The following is a 17,180-nucleotide window of genomic DNA, read 5'->3' as shown; positions in this document are numbered from 1 at the left end:
TAAAATATGAACTATCAAGTAGTAAAGTTATAGCTGAAAGGAAGCTACAAATGTAATTGACAGCCTCTCCTCACCTACACATCATAGGAAAAGTACAAAACTGTAAAAGGTCAAAAGAAGACAAAGCTAGCTGCAGAATGTGTGATTAGGATGTGGAAGCTGTGCAACTCTCTCCATTGTGCAGAACAGGTATTTGCCTAGGGCTTAAAATATCCTACTTTCAATGAGACAATTGTGTTGGGCAGCATATTTCTCCAAATAAATGTTTTATTATATTGGGTAGAGATGAGTGAATCGGATCTGACGAACCCGAATTCGTTACGAATTTCAGGAAAAATTCTATTTTGATCGAATACGAATTTCGCCGCGATTCGATCGCACGAATCGCTTTATTAAACTCCATTTTCCTGCGTTCTAGGCAGTTTTAGACCTAAGATGGTGGCTCCACATGTCAGTACATGGGGCAAGGCACCATGGGAGGGAGGGAAGCTGGCGCTGGAATCAAGGTAGGGGGGGCTGACCCTGAATCACATGTCAGATGCAGCCTATCAGTGTTCACTGACCCCTGTGATGTCACAGCCCTGTATAATCGGCGGCCATCTTCCCTATGTTCATTTCTTCTATGCACGAGATAGGGAAAGGAAGTGACTGCACGTCTGTGTGCTGATCGCATACAACGGCGTTATACAGCATCCGACCGCTACGAGTAGCGGTGACATAAGCATTAGGGAAAGATACAGGGCACAGTGTTGCTGCAGTTCTGACCGAGAACGATTCTAGCAAAACCTTGTATTCTCCTTACTCAATATAGCAGGCAGAGAGGTGCTACATAGCAGTCACCTGCGTCATAGATATCACAGCTGTTTTACCTGTATGGAGCATCTATTCTCCTCTTTTTTCAGCCCAATTGAGTTTTTTCTGTTGCTCCACAAATCTGATTCTCACAATTGTGTGACAGAGTGCAATTTAGGGTTTAATGCCTGTAAAAAAACATTTCTGTTGGGTCCTGCTGCTGTTCAGAAATAAGTCATATGTGTGTGGACTTTAGTGCCTTTTTACCATTTTTCACCTGTTAATCTGTCTCGGTTGCTAAATTCAGTGTTATACCACACGTTATACACCTGCCGGTGTATGAAATAAAAAAAAGAGTTTTTTCTGCGTATAAATACGCTTAACAGTGCCCTCATCATTGCAAAGGGCCTACATACAAGCAAATAGCATGCCATATACCACCTTTTTTTCTGTCTCTGTGCTAAATTCAGTGCTATACCACACAGTATATACCTGCCAGTGTATGAAAGAAAAAAAAGTTTTTTCTGCGTAGAAATACGCTTAACAGTCCCCTCATCATTGCAAAGGGCGTACATACAACCAAATAGTGTACTATATACTACCTTTATTTCTGTCTCTGTGCTAAATTCAGTGCTATACCGCACAGTATACACCTGCTGGTGTATGGAAAAAAAAAAGTTTATTCTGCATATAAATACGCTTAACAGTGCGCTCATCATTGCAAAGGGCATGCATACAACAAAGTAGTGTACTATTTAGTACCTGTATTTCTGTCTCTGTGCTAAATTCAGGGCTATTCCACACATTAGTATACACCGGCTGGTGTATACAACAAAAAAATGATTTTTTTCTGCGTAGAAATACACATACCAGTGCGCTCATCATTGCAAAGGGCATAAAACAAAGGAGTGTACTATTTAGTAACTGTTATTCTGTCTAGGGCCTACATACTGTGAAAGGACAGCTGTAAGTAATCGCCTGCTGCTGTTCTATACAACTACTGTTTAAAGAGTAGTGGGGCGTATTGTAATACCTTCATAAACGCACTAAGTATGTCAGGCAGGGAAGTGCCAGGACGTGCACAGAGAAGGGGCAGAGGCCTACATACGTCAGGCAGAGTTGGCAGCAGACTTGGATCGAGTGGCAGCAGGAGTCGCAGCAATAGGCCTGAGCTCCCGTTAACACCCAGCGGTCGTGTCGTCGACCCATCTCTCCTCGTCAATTGGTTTGCACACTCATCCCCATCATCACAAGCGACATCTCACAACCCCATTCAAGAGTCGGTGGGTTCCTCAGACACAACCCTCAGTTGGCATGGCCCGGGAGCAGTCCCCGTAATCCCATTGCCTTTGTCCTATGCTGTTCCCTCTCCCAAAGTAGTATCTCATGCTTTGGGTTCAGTTCCACTATTTAGTGAGGACGATGTAATAGAGGACAGGCAGCAGCTACTGGGCAGCCAAGAATGTGAGGAGACATGTGGCGCTTGCTCCGCAAGGGGGCCAAGTAGTGATGCGGAGAGTGACGTGGGAGGCAATTGTTCAGGGTCCTGAGGCAGACACTATTGTGGAACACGAGGAGGACATCAGTGACGTGCACACAACTTTTGATGATGATGAAGCCGATCGCAATTGGGTGCCGGGTGCAGAAGCCGGGGCTTCATCATCATCAGGAGAAGAGATTTGCTGTTTGCCAATAAGGCAGCAAGGCGGTAGCACGGTTGGCAGCCAGCGTGGTGGTGGCAGTAGTGGAAATTCAGGAGCCAAACGTGCCAGGGGGAGACCACCTGCTTCGCGGCAACCTACCATTCTGGGAGGTAGTGGAACAGGGGTTCCTGGAGATGGCGCCAATAGCAGTCAAATAGTGCGGACTGCGGGTGGGAAAATCAGCTACTCTGCGGTGTGGTTGTTCTTCATAAAGAATCCGGAGGACCTTAGCGTAGCCACATGCAAGATCTGTTGTCAGAAAGTGAAGCGTGGCCAGGGTCACAATGTGGGCACCACAGCCCTGCGTCAACACATGATTCGCCACCATAAAGCGGCCTGGGATAACCGTGGCTCCGATGTAGTGGTCCAGCCTGCCACATCACCCAGTGGCCATCCGCTCCCTCCGTCATCCAGCCAAGGCTCCACCACCTCAGCCGAAGGGAGCATTGTGTCAAACCCTCCTTCAGGCGCTCCTGCTTCTTACGCTTTTAGTCAGCCATTCCGCCAACAATCGATCGGCAAAGCCATGTCCAAGAGACAACAGTATGCGCCCACTCATCCAATGGCGCAGAAGTTGAATGTGCTCCTGTCCAAGTTGCTGGTGTTGCAGTCCCTCCCTTTCCAACTGGTGGACTCTGCAGCTTTCAGGGAATTGATGGCTTGTGCCGAGCCGAGATGGAGAGTCCCAAGCCGTCATTTCTTTGCGAAGAAGGCAGTACCAGCCCTGCATAAGTTTGTACAAGAGAAGGTGGGCCAGTCCTTGAGCATGTCGGTGTGTTCAAAAGTGCACGGCAGTGCCGACGTGTGGAGCTGTAACTACGGTCAGGGACAATACATGTCTTTTACGGCCCACTGGGTAAATGTTGTTCCTGCACAGCCACAACAGCAACTTGGACAGGTCACACCGCTTCCTCCTCCACGCTCTCGCTCCCAGGCAGTTGGTCCTTTTACAGTGTGCGCCTCCACCTCCTCCTCCTCTTCCCCCCCTGTCCTCGGCCTCCACTGCATGTCCAAATCTTGGTGGCCCTTCATCATACCATGTGTGTAGGGCACAGCAGAGTCAAGCCGTCCTTCACATGGTTTTCCTTGGCGAAGTGAGTCACACAGGGGAGGAACTGCTAAAGTTCATTTGTGAAGAAATCCGAGTATGGCTTACTCCACGAAATCTGGAAATGGGAACCATGGTGACCGACAATGGGAAGAACATCGTGGCCGCGCTGCGACAAGGAAGTGTGAACCATTCGCCCTGCATGGCACACGTGTTGAATCTGGTTGTCAAGAAGTTCATCACAGATTTTTTGATGATCCAAGCAGATAGGAGTACTCCCCTGTGTAACTAAAATGTGAACGAGTGGCAGCTCATACGTGACACCTGCCGTTTGCTGAGGCCCTTTGAGGAAGCCACATTTTTGGTTAGTCGCTCAAATTACGCCATGAACGACGTAATTCCACTCCTACATTTACTCCAAAAAAGGATTGAAAATATGGCTGGTCACAGCAATGGAGACGTTGCGCCTACATCAGAAGGCTACATGAGTCCTGTGGGGGATGAACTGGAGGAGGAGGATGATGAGGGGCAGAGCGGAGCACAGTTTACGGTGGATGAAATGGCCGGTGTTTCTAGTCATTGGACAGGAGAGGAGGAGCAGGAGCGGCCAGAGAAGCTGGAGGGTTATTACGAGGGAGGCGAGACAGAGGACCCAGACACACCGTGGTAGTATGCAGTGGAGATGGAGGCAGGTACTCCCAGCGAGTCACTGGCAAAAATGGCACGATGCATGCTCAGTTGCTTGCGTAGTGACCCCCGAATTGTCAAAATTCATCAACGTGATGACTTCTGGATCTCCACCTTATTAGACCCTCGCTACCGGCCCAGAATTGGGGCCTTTTTTACACCCACTGAGAGGGAGGACAAACTGACCTACTACAGAGAGCCTCTACGTAGTCGGTTGGCCGATGCCTATCGGCCACATGGTCCATCCACTCGCAGGTCTGACTTGGGGGGCCCTCTGCGCTCACCTTCCACTGCCTCGGCTGCTGGGGAGGGGAGAGGTGGCAGGAGCAGTACCAGCTCAATTCTCTGCGCTCTGCCAGGGCCTTCTCCTACTCCACCGGGGCAGATCCGAGGACCTCACTAAACCATGCAATCAGTAGTAGCGACGGGCAGTGTATACAAAGGGCAGGGACTTAATCAAAGCGCGCTTATGACCCGCACTTACTGGGAATTAATCGTTCATGGGAAATAATTGCAATCCCAGATCCCTATCACGAACTGGTTTCAGCGTGTAACACGCACCTGTCCTTGAAAGATAGAGACACGCTAATCCGTTCAGTGGAGCGCTAGTGCGGCCCAGGACATCTGAGGCCATAACACACCTGTTATTGCTCAATCTCGCAATTGATCAGGCAAGGTAAGGGGTTATTAAAGCCTATTGGGTACTGCTGAGGCCTACTCCTGACTGCTCCTGGTGCAATGTATGGGGTAGTTAAACACTCTTGGGTAGTGTTATTGTTAAATTTACTGATAATTTTATCAGTAATAAAATTGAATTTTGCAGAATGCTAACCATTACACAACGGAACGCTTGGTGCCTGTGATTTTGTAATGAAAATAAAAAAATATAAATACGGAGAGGGATTAACTCTGCTTAATTATTTTTGGCGAAAAAAATCCTTTGGTGATCTGATCTTTTTGAGACAGATGCGCTTACACACATATGTAATCATTTTTTTAACCAAATTTCAAACATTGTGTGGTTTATTATTTTTGAGAAGAAAGTCTTTGGGTGGTCCACCGTCCTGCATTATAGAGTCTTCTGAACTGTTGTATATGTGCTTGTTTTTACACAAAGGTATTGTGACAATTTGACAATTTCAAAAAATGTTGCTGCTTTTTGGGGTGGATTGTGAAGCCCGGGCGTGTACTCGTGCGTCAGCCAACTCCAGGCTGTGTCTTTCAGGCAATCTATGGGTTACTGAAGCAGCAGAGGTGGGGCCTGGATATAGGAATTAAAATTTAAAATAAAAAAAATAAAAAATTGTGTGGTTCATTATTTTTGATAAGAAAGCCTTTCGGTAGTCCACCGTCCTGCCTTATAGAGTCTTCTGAAATGTTGGATATGCGCTTGTTCTTACACAAAGATATACATTTTTTTTTTTTAAATTATACAATTTTGTTGATTTTGGGGCAGATTGTGAAGCCCTGCGTGTACTGGTGCATCAGCCAACTCCAGGCTGTGTCCTTCAGGCAATAAATGGGTTCCTGATGCCGCAGAGGTGGGGCCTTGGTCTGGGAATTTAACATTTTTGGATAGCGGGTGCTACCCATGAGAAAAATTTGTCAAACATTTCTCATATTGTGTTGTTTTTTGGGGGGGATTGTGATGTCCTGGTGTGTAGTGTACTCGTGCATCAGCCAACTCCACGCTGTGCCATTCAGCCACTATATGCTGTCCTCATGCTGCCAACACCTCAACGCTGTGCCATTCAGTTGATGGTTGACAACATTTATTTGCATTCCCTTAACGCTGTTACTAAGACCTGGGGTAATGGTTTTCTGCTGTGAAATCTGGATGGTCTTGGTAATGTTTATGGATGGGGACCATTGAGCCATGGCGGAGTTCATAGTGATGGCCGGCGCGTTCCTCTTCAGGCTGATATTTTTCCGGGCGTCCATAAATTTTGGAGGTTTTACTGCAAAACCCACCTGCTGCTTTTTAGAATCTCTCGGGCATCTTGCACTTTACCCTTTATTCTGAAACGTGCATCTTTGGCGACCATTTTCTCGCGGGCATCCTTCATGCCTAGCTTCAGATGGGCATCTGTCACACCAATGTTCTGACGGGCATCAAACGTTCTCTGGAAACTTTTTTGCAGGGATGCACGTTTCAGAATAAAGGGTAACGTGCAAGATGCCATTGCAAGGCACCTTGTCCTGGTATGGCATAGTAAGTTTTATCTTCCGAGGAGGTCCTACATTTGGGGAAACAGGGTAATAAATTTGAAATTTCCAGAAGGATAACCATTACACAACTAAAAAAAATACAAAAAGGGATTAATTCTGCTTCTTCATCCTTTTTTGTGAAAATTATGATTTTTTGTGGTCCACCGTCCTTAATTTTGGGGCCTCATCGACTCGTTAATTTGAGCTTGTTTTTAAAATAATTTAAAAATCCTTGTCAAAAAATTATCATTATGTTGTTCTTGCGGGGGAATTGTGAAGCCTTGGTGTGTACTCTTGCATCAGCCAACTCCAGGCTGTGTCCTTCAGGCAATATATGGGTTACTGATGCCGCAGAGGTGGGGCCTGGGTCTGTTAATTTCCAAATTTTGGATAGCGGGTGCTACCTATGAGAAATCTTTGTGAAAAATTTCTCAATGTCTTGTTTTTTTGGGGAGGGATTGTGAAGCCCTGATGTGTACTGGTGCATCATCCAACTCCAGGCTTTGTCCTTCAGGCAATATATGGGTTCCTGATGCCGCAGAGGTGGGGCCTGGGTCTGGGAATTTAAAATTTTTGGATAGCGGGTGCTACCTATGGGAAATCTTTGTCAAAAACTTCTCATATTGTGTTGGTTTTTTTTTTTGGGGGGGGGGGGATTGTGAAGCCCTGGTGTGTAGTGTACTAGTGCATCAGCCAACTCCACGCTGTGCCATTCAGCCACTAAATGGTCTCCTCTTGCTGCCAACATGTCCACGCTGTGTCATTCAGCCACTATATGGTGTCCTCATGCTGCCAACACCTCCACGCTGTGCCATTCAGCCACTATATGGTGTCCTCATGCTGCCAACACCTCCACGCTGTGCCATTCAGCCACTATATGGTGTCCTCATGCTGCCAACACCTCCACGCTGTGCCATTCAGCCACTATATGGTGTCCTCATGCTGCCAACACCTCCACGCTGTGTCATTCTGCCACTATATGGTGTCCTCATGCTGCCAACACCTCCACGCTATGTCATTCAGTCACTATATGGTCTCCTGACACTGATGCCACCACCAGGCTCTGTCATTGTGCTGCTGTGTGGCAGTGATTCTAAGAGCGATGCCGGTAATCTGCATGCTATTCTGAATAACAATATTATTTCACTACCCCAGCACACTCCATATGCATTTTAGGACACAGCAAAGTGTTCCATACCCCTATAGAGGCTGTATGTAGGCTAGAAATAGCCTTTTTTAATATCGATTCGCCGCGAACAAATTCGGATCGAAACAAACTTTTTCGTAGAATTCGGCGAATCGGCCGTATCGAATTTTTGAAAAGTTCACTCATCTCTAATATTGGGTTTAAAATTCTCGTGTAGTTAGGTCATGATACAGATTCTATACTTTTTGTTTTTAAGATCATGTAGGATCATTATAGATCCATGTAGTAGCTATTTTGTTTCACAAATATGCTATTAAACTCTTTTGATGCATACAATGATGAAGATGATGATGCTATTAAAAGCATGGTGGGCCCACTGGGTGTCAAAATTGTTACACTTTGGCCTTTTTAAAAGAGCTATTCCAACACCAGGTAAAAATAAAATAATAATAATTGTACCAAGTTGAGCAGCAGCTCAGTACTATAATTCCCAGAAAGCATTACTTTCTTTCAGCACTTTATTACAGCCCTCTCATTCTGTCATTGCAGCCCTTCCAGCATGTGAAAATACCCTTGGGTATGTTTACACTTCCTGTATATGCCACAGGTTTTTTTTTTTTTTGCTAAGGATTGTATGCTGGGCAAATTAATATAAATAATGAAATAAAATCTGCAGCATACATTCTTATATAGTACATGATACGTTAAAGAGAATTTATTGCCTACTTTTTTTTTATTTCACTTTTTTTGCATTACTATGGGAGCAGCCATCTTGCCTGAGCTGTTTTTAACAGAATTTAGGGATATACTTTACAGCAGGAACCATGGACATAGGCAACAACAGACAGGAGCTGTCTCATTCACTTGAATTGGAAAAGCTTCTGGGAATTCTCTTTGACGTTTTTCAGAGATCATTCTACAGGGAGGGGGAAAGCTTATCTCTATCTCTGCTGTGAATGGTGGGGGATCCAGTGTTATCTCTCTACTAGTCTCATCTTTCAATGTATAATAAAACAAAGATTAAAAATGCAGACAATCTGAATGGTGCCTTCCTTAACCTCTTCAGGACCCATGACGTATGCATACGTCTTCACACCCTGGGTCTTAAGGACCCATGACGTATGCATACGTCATGTCTTTTCCTGGTCTCCGCCGCTCACCCGGCGGAGATCGGAAGCGGATCCCTGCTGAAATCCTTCAGCAGGGATTCAGGGCAAACGCCAAGGGGGGCCATGTATGCCCCCCATGTCGGCGATCGCCGCAAATCGCAAGGGAAATCGCCCTTGCGATCTGCGGCGATACCGGGCTGATCGGGTCTCTGGGACCCGACCGCCCGGTAATTTCGCATGATCCCGGCTGTCACAGACAGCCAGGACCATGCTAACGTATAGGAGCGAGGTGGCAAGCCTGCCACCTCCTCCTATTCCCTGCGATCTGTCGGTTAGTTAACCGACCAATCGCAGGAGGGGGGGGCGGTTACTTCCTCCCATCCTGCCCGGCCCCTGAAAGTCCGGAGAGGATGGGAGGAAGACCGGAGGACGCGGCGGGGGACGGGGGAGTGCTGGGGACCGGCCCCGGTACTTACCTCGTCCCTGAAGACCCGGATCCCGGCGAGGAAGATGGCGGCGGCGGCGACAGGTGAGTTCCTCTTCAGCCGCGGTCGGGCCCTTTACAGCAATGCACGTCGCCGTAAAGCGACATGCATTGCTGTATTGGGACCCTATATACTACAACTCCCAGCATGCCCAGACAGCCCTTGGCGTCTGGGCATGCTGGGAGTTGCAGTTATGCAACATCTGGAGGTCCACAGTTTGGAGACCACTGTGCCCTTCCAGATGTTGCAAAACTACACATTCTCAGCATGCCCTTACTGTCCAGGCATGCTGGGAGTTGTAGTTCTGTAACATCTGGCCCTTCAGATGTTGCAGAACTACAACTCCCAGCATGCCTGGACAGTTTTGAAATACTGGGGGTTGTAGTTTTGCAACATCTGGAAGGGCACAGATTGGGAACCACTGTATTAGTGGTCTGCAAACTGTAGTCCTCCAGATGTTGCAAACTACAACTCCAAGCATGCTGGGAGTTGTAGTTCGGCAACATCTGGCTCTAAAGATGTTGCCGAACTACTACTCCTAGCATGCCTGAGAATGTTTGGGAGTTGTGGTTTTGCAACAACAGGAGGCACACTGGTTGGGAAACATTGTCTGTTTCCTAACTCAGTGTTTCCCAACCCGTGTGCCTCCAGCTGTTGCAAAACTATAACTACCAGCATGCACTGATAGACTGTGCATGCTGGGAGTTGTAGTTTTGCAACAGCTGGAGGTCCCCCCTTGTGAATGTACAGGGTACATTCACATGGGCAGGGGGCTTACAGTGAGTATCAGGCTGCAGCTAATTTTGCGCGGCAGCTCAAACTCGCAGCGGGAAAATCGCTGTAACCCCCCCGCCCGTGTGACTGTACCCTAAAAACACTACACTACACTAACACAAAATAAAATAAAGAGGAAAAAACACTACATATACACATACCCCTACACAGCCCCCCTCCCCAATAAAAATGAAAAACGTCTGGTACGCCACTGTTTTCAAAATGGAGCCTCCAGCTGTTGCAAAACAACAACTCCCAGTATTGTCGGACAGCCGTTGACTGTCCAAGCATGCTGGGAGTTTTGCAACAGCTGGAGGCACCCTGTTTGGGAATCACTGGCGTAGAATACCCCTATGTCCACCCCAATGCAAATCCCTAATTCAGGCCTCAAATGCGCATGGCGCTCTCACTTTAAAGCCCTGTCGTATTTCAAGGCAACAGTTTAGGGTCACATATGGGGTATCGCCGTACTCTGGAGAAATTGCCTTACAAATTTTGGGGGGCTTTTTCTCCTTTCACCCCTTATGAAAAGGTGAAATTGTGGTCTACACCAGCATGTTAGTGTAAAAAAAAAATTTTTTTACACTAACATGCTGGTGTTGTCCTATACTTTTCATTTTGACAAGAGGTAAAAGGGAAAAAAGCCCCCCAAAATTTGTAATGCAACTTCTCCCGACTACGGAGATACCCCATATGTGGGCGCAAAGTGCTCTGGGGGCGCACAACAAGGCTCAGAAGGGAGAGTGCACCATGTACATTTGAGGTGATTTGCACAGGGGTGGCTGATTGTTACAGCGGTTTTGACAAACGCAAAAAAAAAAAAAAAAACACATGTGACCCCATTTCGGAAACTACACCCCTCACGGAATGTAATGAGGGGTGCAGTGAGAATTTACACCCCACTGGTGTCTGACAGATCTTTGGAACAGTGGGCTGCGCAAATAAAAAATTTTGTACAGCCCACTGTTCCAAAGATCTGACAGACACCAGTGGGGGGTAAATGCTCACTGTACCCCTTGTTACATTCCTCAAGGGGTCTAGTTTCCAAAATGGTATGCCATGTGGGTGTTATTTTGCTGTCCTGGCACCATAGGGGCTTCCTAAATGCGACATGCCCCCCGAGCAAAATTTGCTCTCAAAAAGCCAAATATGACTCCTTCTCTTCTGAGCATTGTAGTTCGCCCGTAGTGCGCTTCAGGTCAACTTATGGGGTACCTCCATACTCGGAAGAGATGGGGTTACAAATTTTGGGGGGTATTTTCTGCTATTAACCCTTGCAAAAATGTGAAATTTGGGGGGGAAACACACATTTTAGTGAAAATTTTTTATTTTTTTTTACGTATGCAAAAGTCGTGAAACCCCTGTGGGGTATTAAGGCTCACTTTATTCCTTGTTACGCTCCTCAAGGGGTCTAGTTTCCAAAATGGTATGGCATGTGGGTATTTTTTGTTGTCCTGGCACCATAGGGGCTTCCTAAATGCGACATGCCCACGAGCAAAATTTGCTCTCAAAAAGCCAAATATGACTCCTTCTCTTCTGATCTTTGTAGTTCGCCCATAGTGCACTTCATGTCAACTTATGGGGTACCTCCATACTTAGAAGAGATGGGGTTACAAATTTTGGGGGGCTATTTTCTGCTATTAACCCTTGCAAAAATGTGAAATTTGGGGGGAAGCACACATTTTATTTAAATTTTTTTTAAATTTTTTTACATATGCAAAGTCGTGAAACACCTGTGGGATATTAAGGCTCACTTTATTCCTTGTTACGTTCCTCAAGGGGTCTAGTTTCCAAAATGGTATGCCATGTGTTTTTTTTTTTTTTTTTGCTGTTCTGGCACCATAGGGGCTTCCTAAATGCAACATGCCCCCCAAAAACCATTTCAGAAAAACGTACGCTCCAAAATCCCCTTGTCGCTCCTTCCCTTCTGAGCCCTCTACTGCGCACGCCGAACACTTTACATAGACATATGAGGTATGTGCTTAGTCGAGAGATATTGGGCTACAAATAGAAGTATACATTTTCTCCTTTTACCCCTTGTAAAAATTAAAAAATTGGGTCTACAAGAACATGCGAGTGTAAAAAATGGAAATTGTGAATTTTCTCCTTCAATTTGCTGCTATTCCTGTGAAACACCTAAAGGGTTAAAATGCTGTCTGAATGTCATTTTGAATATTTTTGGGGGTGCAGTTTTTATAATGGGGTCATTTGTGGGGTATTTCTAAGATGAAGACCCTTCAAATCCACTTCAAACCTGAACTGGTCACTGAAAAATTGTGATTTTGGAAATTTTGTGAAAAATTGGAAAATTGCTGCTGAACTTTGAAGCCCTCTGATGTCTTCCAAAAGTAAAAACTCGTCAATTTTATGATGCAAATATAAAGTAGACATATTGTATATGTGAGTAAAATAAAATAATATTTGAAATATCCATTTTCATTACAAGCAGAGAGCTTCAAAGTTAGAAAAATGCAAAATTTTTGAATTTTTCATAAAATTTTGGGATTTTTCACCAAGAAAGGATGCAAGTTACCAAAAAATTTTACCACTAAGTTAAAGTAGAATATGTCACGAAAAAACAATCTTGGAATCAGAATGATAACTAAAAGCATTCCAGAGTTATTAATGTTTAAAGTGACAGTGGTCAGATGTGCAAAAAATGGCCGGGTCCTAAGGTGTAAAATGGCTGGGTCCTTAAGGGGTTAAAGAATCAGAATTGCCAGGATATTAAAAGGCAATTTTTATTGGAAATGGTGCAACTTTAAAAGTTTCAAATCCGGGACAGATTCTTCATCAGGCAGGATGGGTTACAGAGAAAACGCGCCAGTTTTTAAATGTACAAGTAACAGAACTGCCGCCTGGTCACAAGGTCAAGGGGGAAGGAGAATGCTAAAACATTTTAGTAAAATATATGTATAAAAATATGTGCATGAACATCTCAAAACATTTATATAAGCAAGTGTTTAAAATCAGGTATATGTCAGCAGCGCTGAATTGTATTGATACACCAATGTACTCCCTGCTTATGCTGTGAAGAAAGGCATTACCTGGAAAAGATCTTTACAGAACAGGAAGTCTCAGCTTAGTTTTAGGCCTAGTGGTCAGAATAGAAACTGCATGGTTTCAGGATTATTACAAAATATATATAGTAAACATAACACAAACACTAGTTTTGCAACATAAAGACCTATTTTTAATAGGTCATTTTGTGATGACACATTCCCTGGCCAGAGGGTGACCCTCTTCCTAACAATGTTTCTCCCACCCCATTCCATAAAGCCGTTGCAGAGAAATATGTTTATGTGCAAATGATAAGAAACTAGAAATGGGGGCATTCCCATTGCACTTTTAGCAATTATTTCCTGCCCACCCAATATCAATATTTACTGTTAATGCTCCCAACTCTGCTGCTCATGTCATAAGCAGGAGCAATTAATATTGTTAAAGGGACAGGCGGAAGGGAAAGAGGGTCACCTGCACTATAAGCCTGTATATTCAGATTAGTGCTGGTTACTGGCTTGTCCTATTCATTAGAAATATTCCAATTTAGATAAATGAGACTGTTTTTATGTTGCAGAAATTTCTGCAACAACTCTGGCATGCGTGAACGCATCTTTAGAGGATGTATTGTCTCAGGAGGGAGGAGTCAGGTAGCTGCTGAGACAAAGCCACACTGAAAATGAAAGGACTACACGACTTCCTGTCATGAGTAATTAAAGCAACAATTCTTTTGACAGTACAGTTAATGATAACACTATGTATAAGTGAGATATATATCTTGGGGTGACAGTTTGATATAGCCCCTTCCCGCTATAGGACTAATTGGTACATCCTGGGAAGGGTTGACCGATATCATAGCAGGATTGCAACATCATCCTGCTTCCCGACCCCTGGTTGAATTAATTAGCCAGGGGCCACAGCAATAACCTGCAGAAGCATTTGCAGTTGCTAGGCGATTTAAACAATGTTGATCGCAGGACCTAAAGTCAGTCACTTTGTGTGTAGGCAGTTGGTGGTGGTTGCTGAACGGGACCACCGTGAGGTAATTGCGGGGTCCTGATCAGCTTACAAGACAGCTGGAGGGTACTTAACTGCCTTCATGCCATCTGATGTATTCTCTGCTGCTCCAGCCTGCTATTTACAAGAATAGTTATAAAGACATGTGGTATCACCGCATGTGAAGATGTCCAAAGTAGTGAAATAGAATGTTAATTAAAGAAATACAAAAGTCAAGAATTGCATTTTTTTGGTCACTTCCTATTCCAGAATTTTTTTTATTAAAAATAAACAGTTATAATTTTTTTAAACTAGTAAAATAAAACAAAGCTTATATAAATTGGATATTCTTTTAATCGCATGGACCTACAAAATAAAGTAAAGATTACTTGATCATTTTAAAGTAAGGTGCTCTGCATAGAAAGAGTTGCAGAACGGATTTTTTTTTTTCCGGCTTTACCAAACATTTTGCGGTAAAATATGTGATGTGATTACAAAGTAAAATTAGTCCTGCAAACAACAAGTTCCAACCACTTTGCCAACATTGATGCCAAGTAAGGCCAATATAATGGATATCACTCCATGCTGGCTATTAGGGGTGTCTCTATGCTACTGAAAGCAGCTGAAGCTACTGGGTACAGAGTATGCTCGAGTTTTGAGCCTGCTCCATACATCCTTAATGACCCCATAATGAAAATAGGTGTCCTGGATTATTAAAGGGTTGTGGAAAATATAAAGGGGGGGGGGGGGGGGGAGAATCTTGCTCTCAGCCAAAATGTATTCCTGTTAGCAAATGCAAGTTTCAGTAAAGTGTTCATGCACCCTTTCCACCAAGCCCTATCAACATTTTGTGCAGAATGGGGATTGTATTTACAGTATGACTTTTTGATGACAGAAAACTGCTGTACTTTATTGGTAAATTTTCCCTAAAATATTACAAAATGGTTATTCATCCAAGGTGCTCACATGTATCAGAGGTGTTCAAAATTGCTTTAACATACTAAGAAGGGAAAGTTGGCTACTTGGCAAACAGCCACTTTATTCTAAGAGTCTTCCTTTGGCATACAATCCTGCCAATGTCATGCTATGGAGACATAACCTGCATTTATCCTGAAGAAATATGGTGCTGCAATATCCATATTTCATGTTTTGGTAGAGAGCCAAGGTAACCAGTCACTGGAGTCACTGTTCTGTGTAGGTGATCAGCTGCGTAAAGCGTAGTCAATGGAATAGTTAGGTAACAATTAGACATAGGTCTCTCCAGCATTTTACGACTTTAAGGCTGCACATGCTTGGAAGCTATGGTAGTACGTGACTCAGCGTCTAATTCCCTGATGTGGGAAATGTAATTCCTTAGTGAGAGGTAATTTTGGTACCTGTGCTTCCTATGTCTCAGATATATTTAACACATTGACTGGTAGCTATACTCTCTGAGAATTGTTTGTAGATTGTCACTTGTCTCTTCAGCAAGTGGTACAGACACAAATGAAGATTTGGCATCTTAATAGAAAGTGAATGTCTAAATGAAGAAGGTATCTAGCTACAGAACGCCCGCGTATCATCAAAACCAGTTGCTGGTGGAGAGGGCACTCTTGCAGACAGTGCTGGCAGTGCTGAAGTTAGCAGTGTGACCATGTGGAAAACCTAATCTCAGGGGCTGATAAGGCAGTTCTCAAGTAACAAGATGAAGGGTTTCGCACGATGACAATTCACTCCAGGTCCTTCATGCTGATATCTGTAGAAGGTGTGCATCCTCTACGTCTTGTATTTTCCACTTCCTCTCCAAAAGACCTCAATCAGGTAAGAACTTTTTTCATGCAAGACTTGTACTTCTAGGTATAAAAAATATCAGTGTCTATTGTTTCAGCTAAAAGAATACAAACATCTCACATGGGGATAAATGCAGACAACAATATGCTGCGTCTGTATTTAGTTTTTTTTGTAGGGCGGTGTATATTATCTGTTTGGATTTTCTTTGTATTACATATTGTATAAAATGATACAACATTCTCATAGTGTAAATAGAGACTATAAAATATGAATATATGTTTAATTGTACTTAACACACATTGAAGAAATTATATATTATTGTTCCATATCGAAATTCTTGAAGTTTACAATTGTCTTGTTATAGTTATTTTACCTGATCCTTTTAACATGTGGAATATTGTATGATGGAGGAATATAATTAAATGGAACATCTAACAGGATAGTACAGGTATATTTATTCTCAGTTCTTGTGTGGATCTATCCAATAATTCAAGGTGTTATATTTCCAGTTCACATTTGTCCTTTGTCTGAAGTACCTAGTAGCAAAACAAGCCTAAATAAGATTTTTTAAGTACTGAAGTAAATTTAATTCATACTTAGGAAAGAGGATATTTCTGGAATCATATGCAATTGAAATAATAATAAATAAATATGTAATATAAGTATAATAATAATAAAATGTGTAAGGAAAGGTACAAATAAAGCTAAATGCTGTGAAAAGTGACTGTTTAGATAACATGATAAGATGCCAAAATCTATTTAAAAAGAGTGATGTACCTACTACAGAAGTAAACCATGTGACTGTTATGTGGCAGTGGTAAAAGCCGGCCTGGTACTGAACTACTTCCTGTGTTTCAGGATACACAATCATAACATGTAATGTAACTCTTAAAGGGGTACTCCGCCCCTAGACATCTTATCCCCTATCCAAAGGATAGGGGATAAGATGTTAGATTGCGGGGGTCCCGCTGCTGGGGACCCCCGGGATCTAGCCTGCAGCACCCACCTCAACGGCTTCTGGCAACGCTGGAGGCTTCGGATCTCGACCACGCGAGCGGAAGAGCGTGACGTCACGACTCCGCCCCTGTTTGATATCACGCCCCGCCCCTCAATGCAAGTCTATGGGAGGGGCCGTGACGACCGATTCATGTATGAATAAAATACATGTTTCACCACTCCATCCGAGTCCGATCTTCTTGTATCCACCGGGGAAGCGCTACCGTAGTAGTTTTTTCTTTCTGCAATCTTCGGAGCCATTGGATAGGGGATAAGATGTCTAGGGGCGGAGTACCCCTTTAAGACTGTGTAAGGGAAGCAATGTAGAAGCAGTGCCTGACATATTGCAGACAGGAATCTATTTACATTGTGCAGCCCGTTTAGCATTATCTGAGTCTCACACTCCATTTTTTTCAAAGAGAAGTGTCACGCTGAAAAACTTATCCCCCATTCAAAGGATAGTGG

General features: G+C 44.0%; 1 protein-coding gene across 5 annotated transcripts in view; it reads left to right on the top strand.

The window, feature by feature from the left end:
• TRPM3 (transient receptor potential cation channel subfamily M member 3) overlaps positions 1 to 17,180 on the top strand; it is a 714,607-nt gene that overhangs the window by 64,538 nt on the left and 632,889 nt on the right. Inside the window, exon 1 of one of the 5 annotated variants that reach the window (XM_056523082.1) lies at positions 136 to 189. The exons of the other annotated variants lie outside the window; for them this stretch is intronic. Within the exon in view, the coding sequence (XP_056379057.1) occupies positions 151 to 189 (39 nt within the window). The 5' untranslated portion in view covers positions 136 to 150. Of the gene's footprint in view, positions 1 to 135; positions 190 to 17,180 lie in introns of those variants that run through there. 5 annotated transcript variants of the gene reach the window in all.

This window comes from Hyla sarda, chromosome 1 (genome assembly GCF_029499605.1).
Source record: "Hyla sarda isolate aHylSar1 chromosome 1, aHylSar1.hap1, whole genome shotgun sequence".
Lineage (NCBI taxonomy): Eukaryota > Metazoa > Chordata > Amphibia > Anura > Hylidae > Hyla > Hyla sarda.
This window is presented reverse-complemented; position numbering and strand designations above follow the sequence as displayed.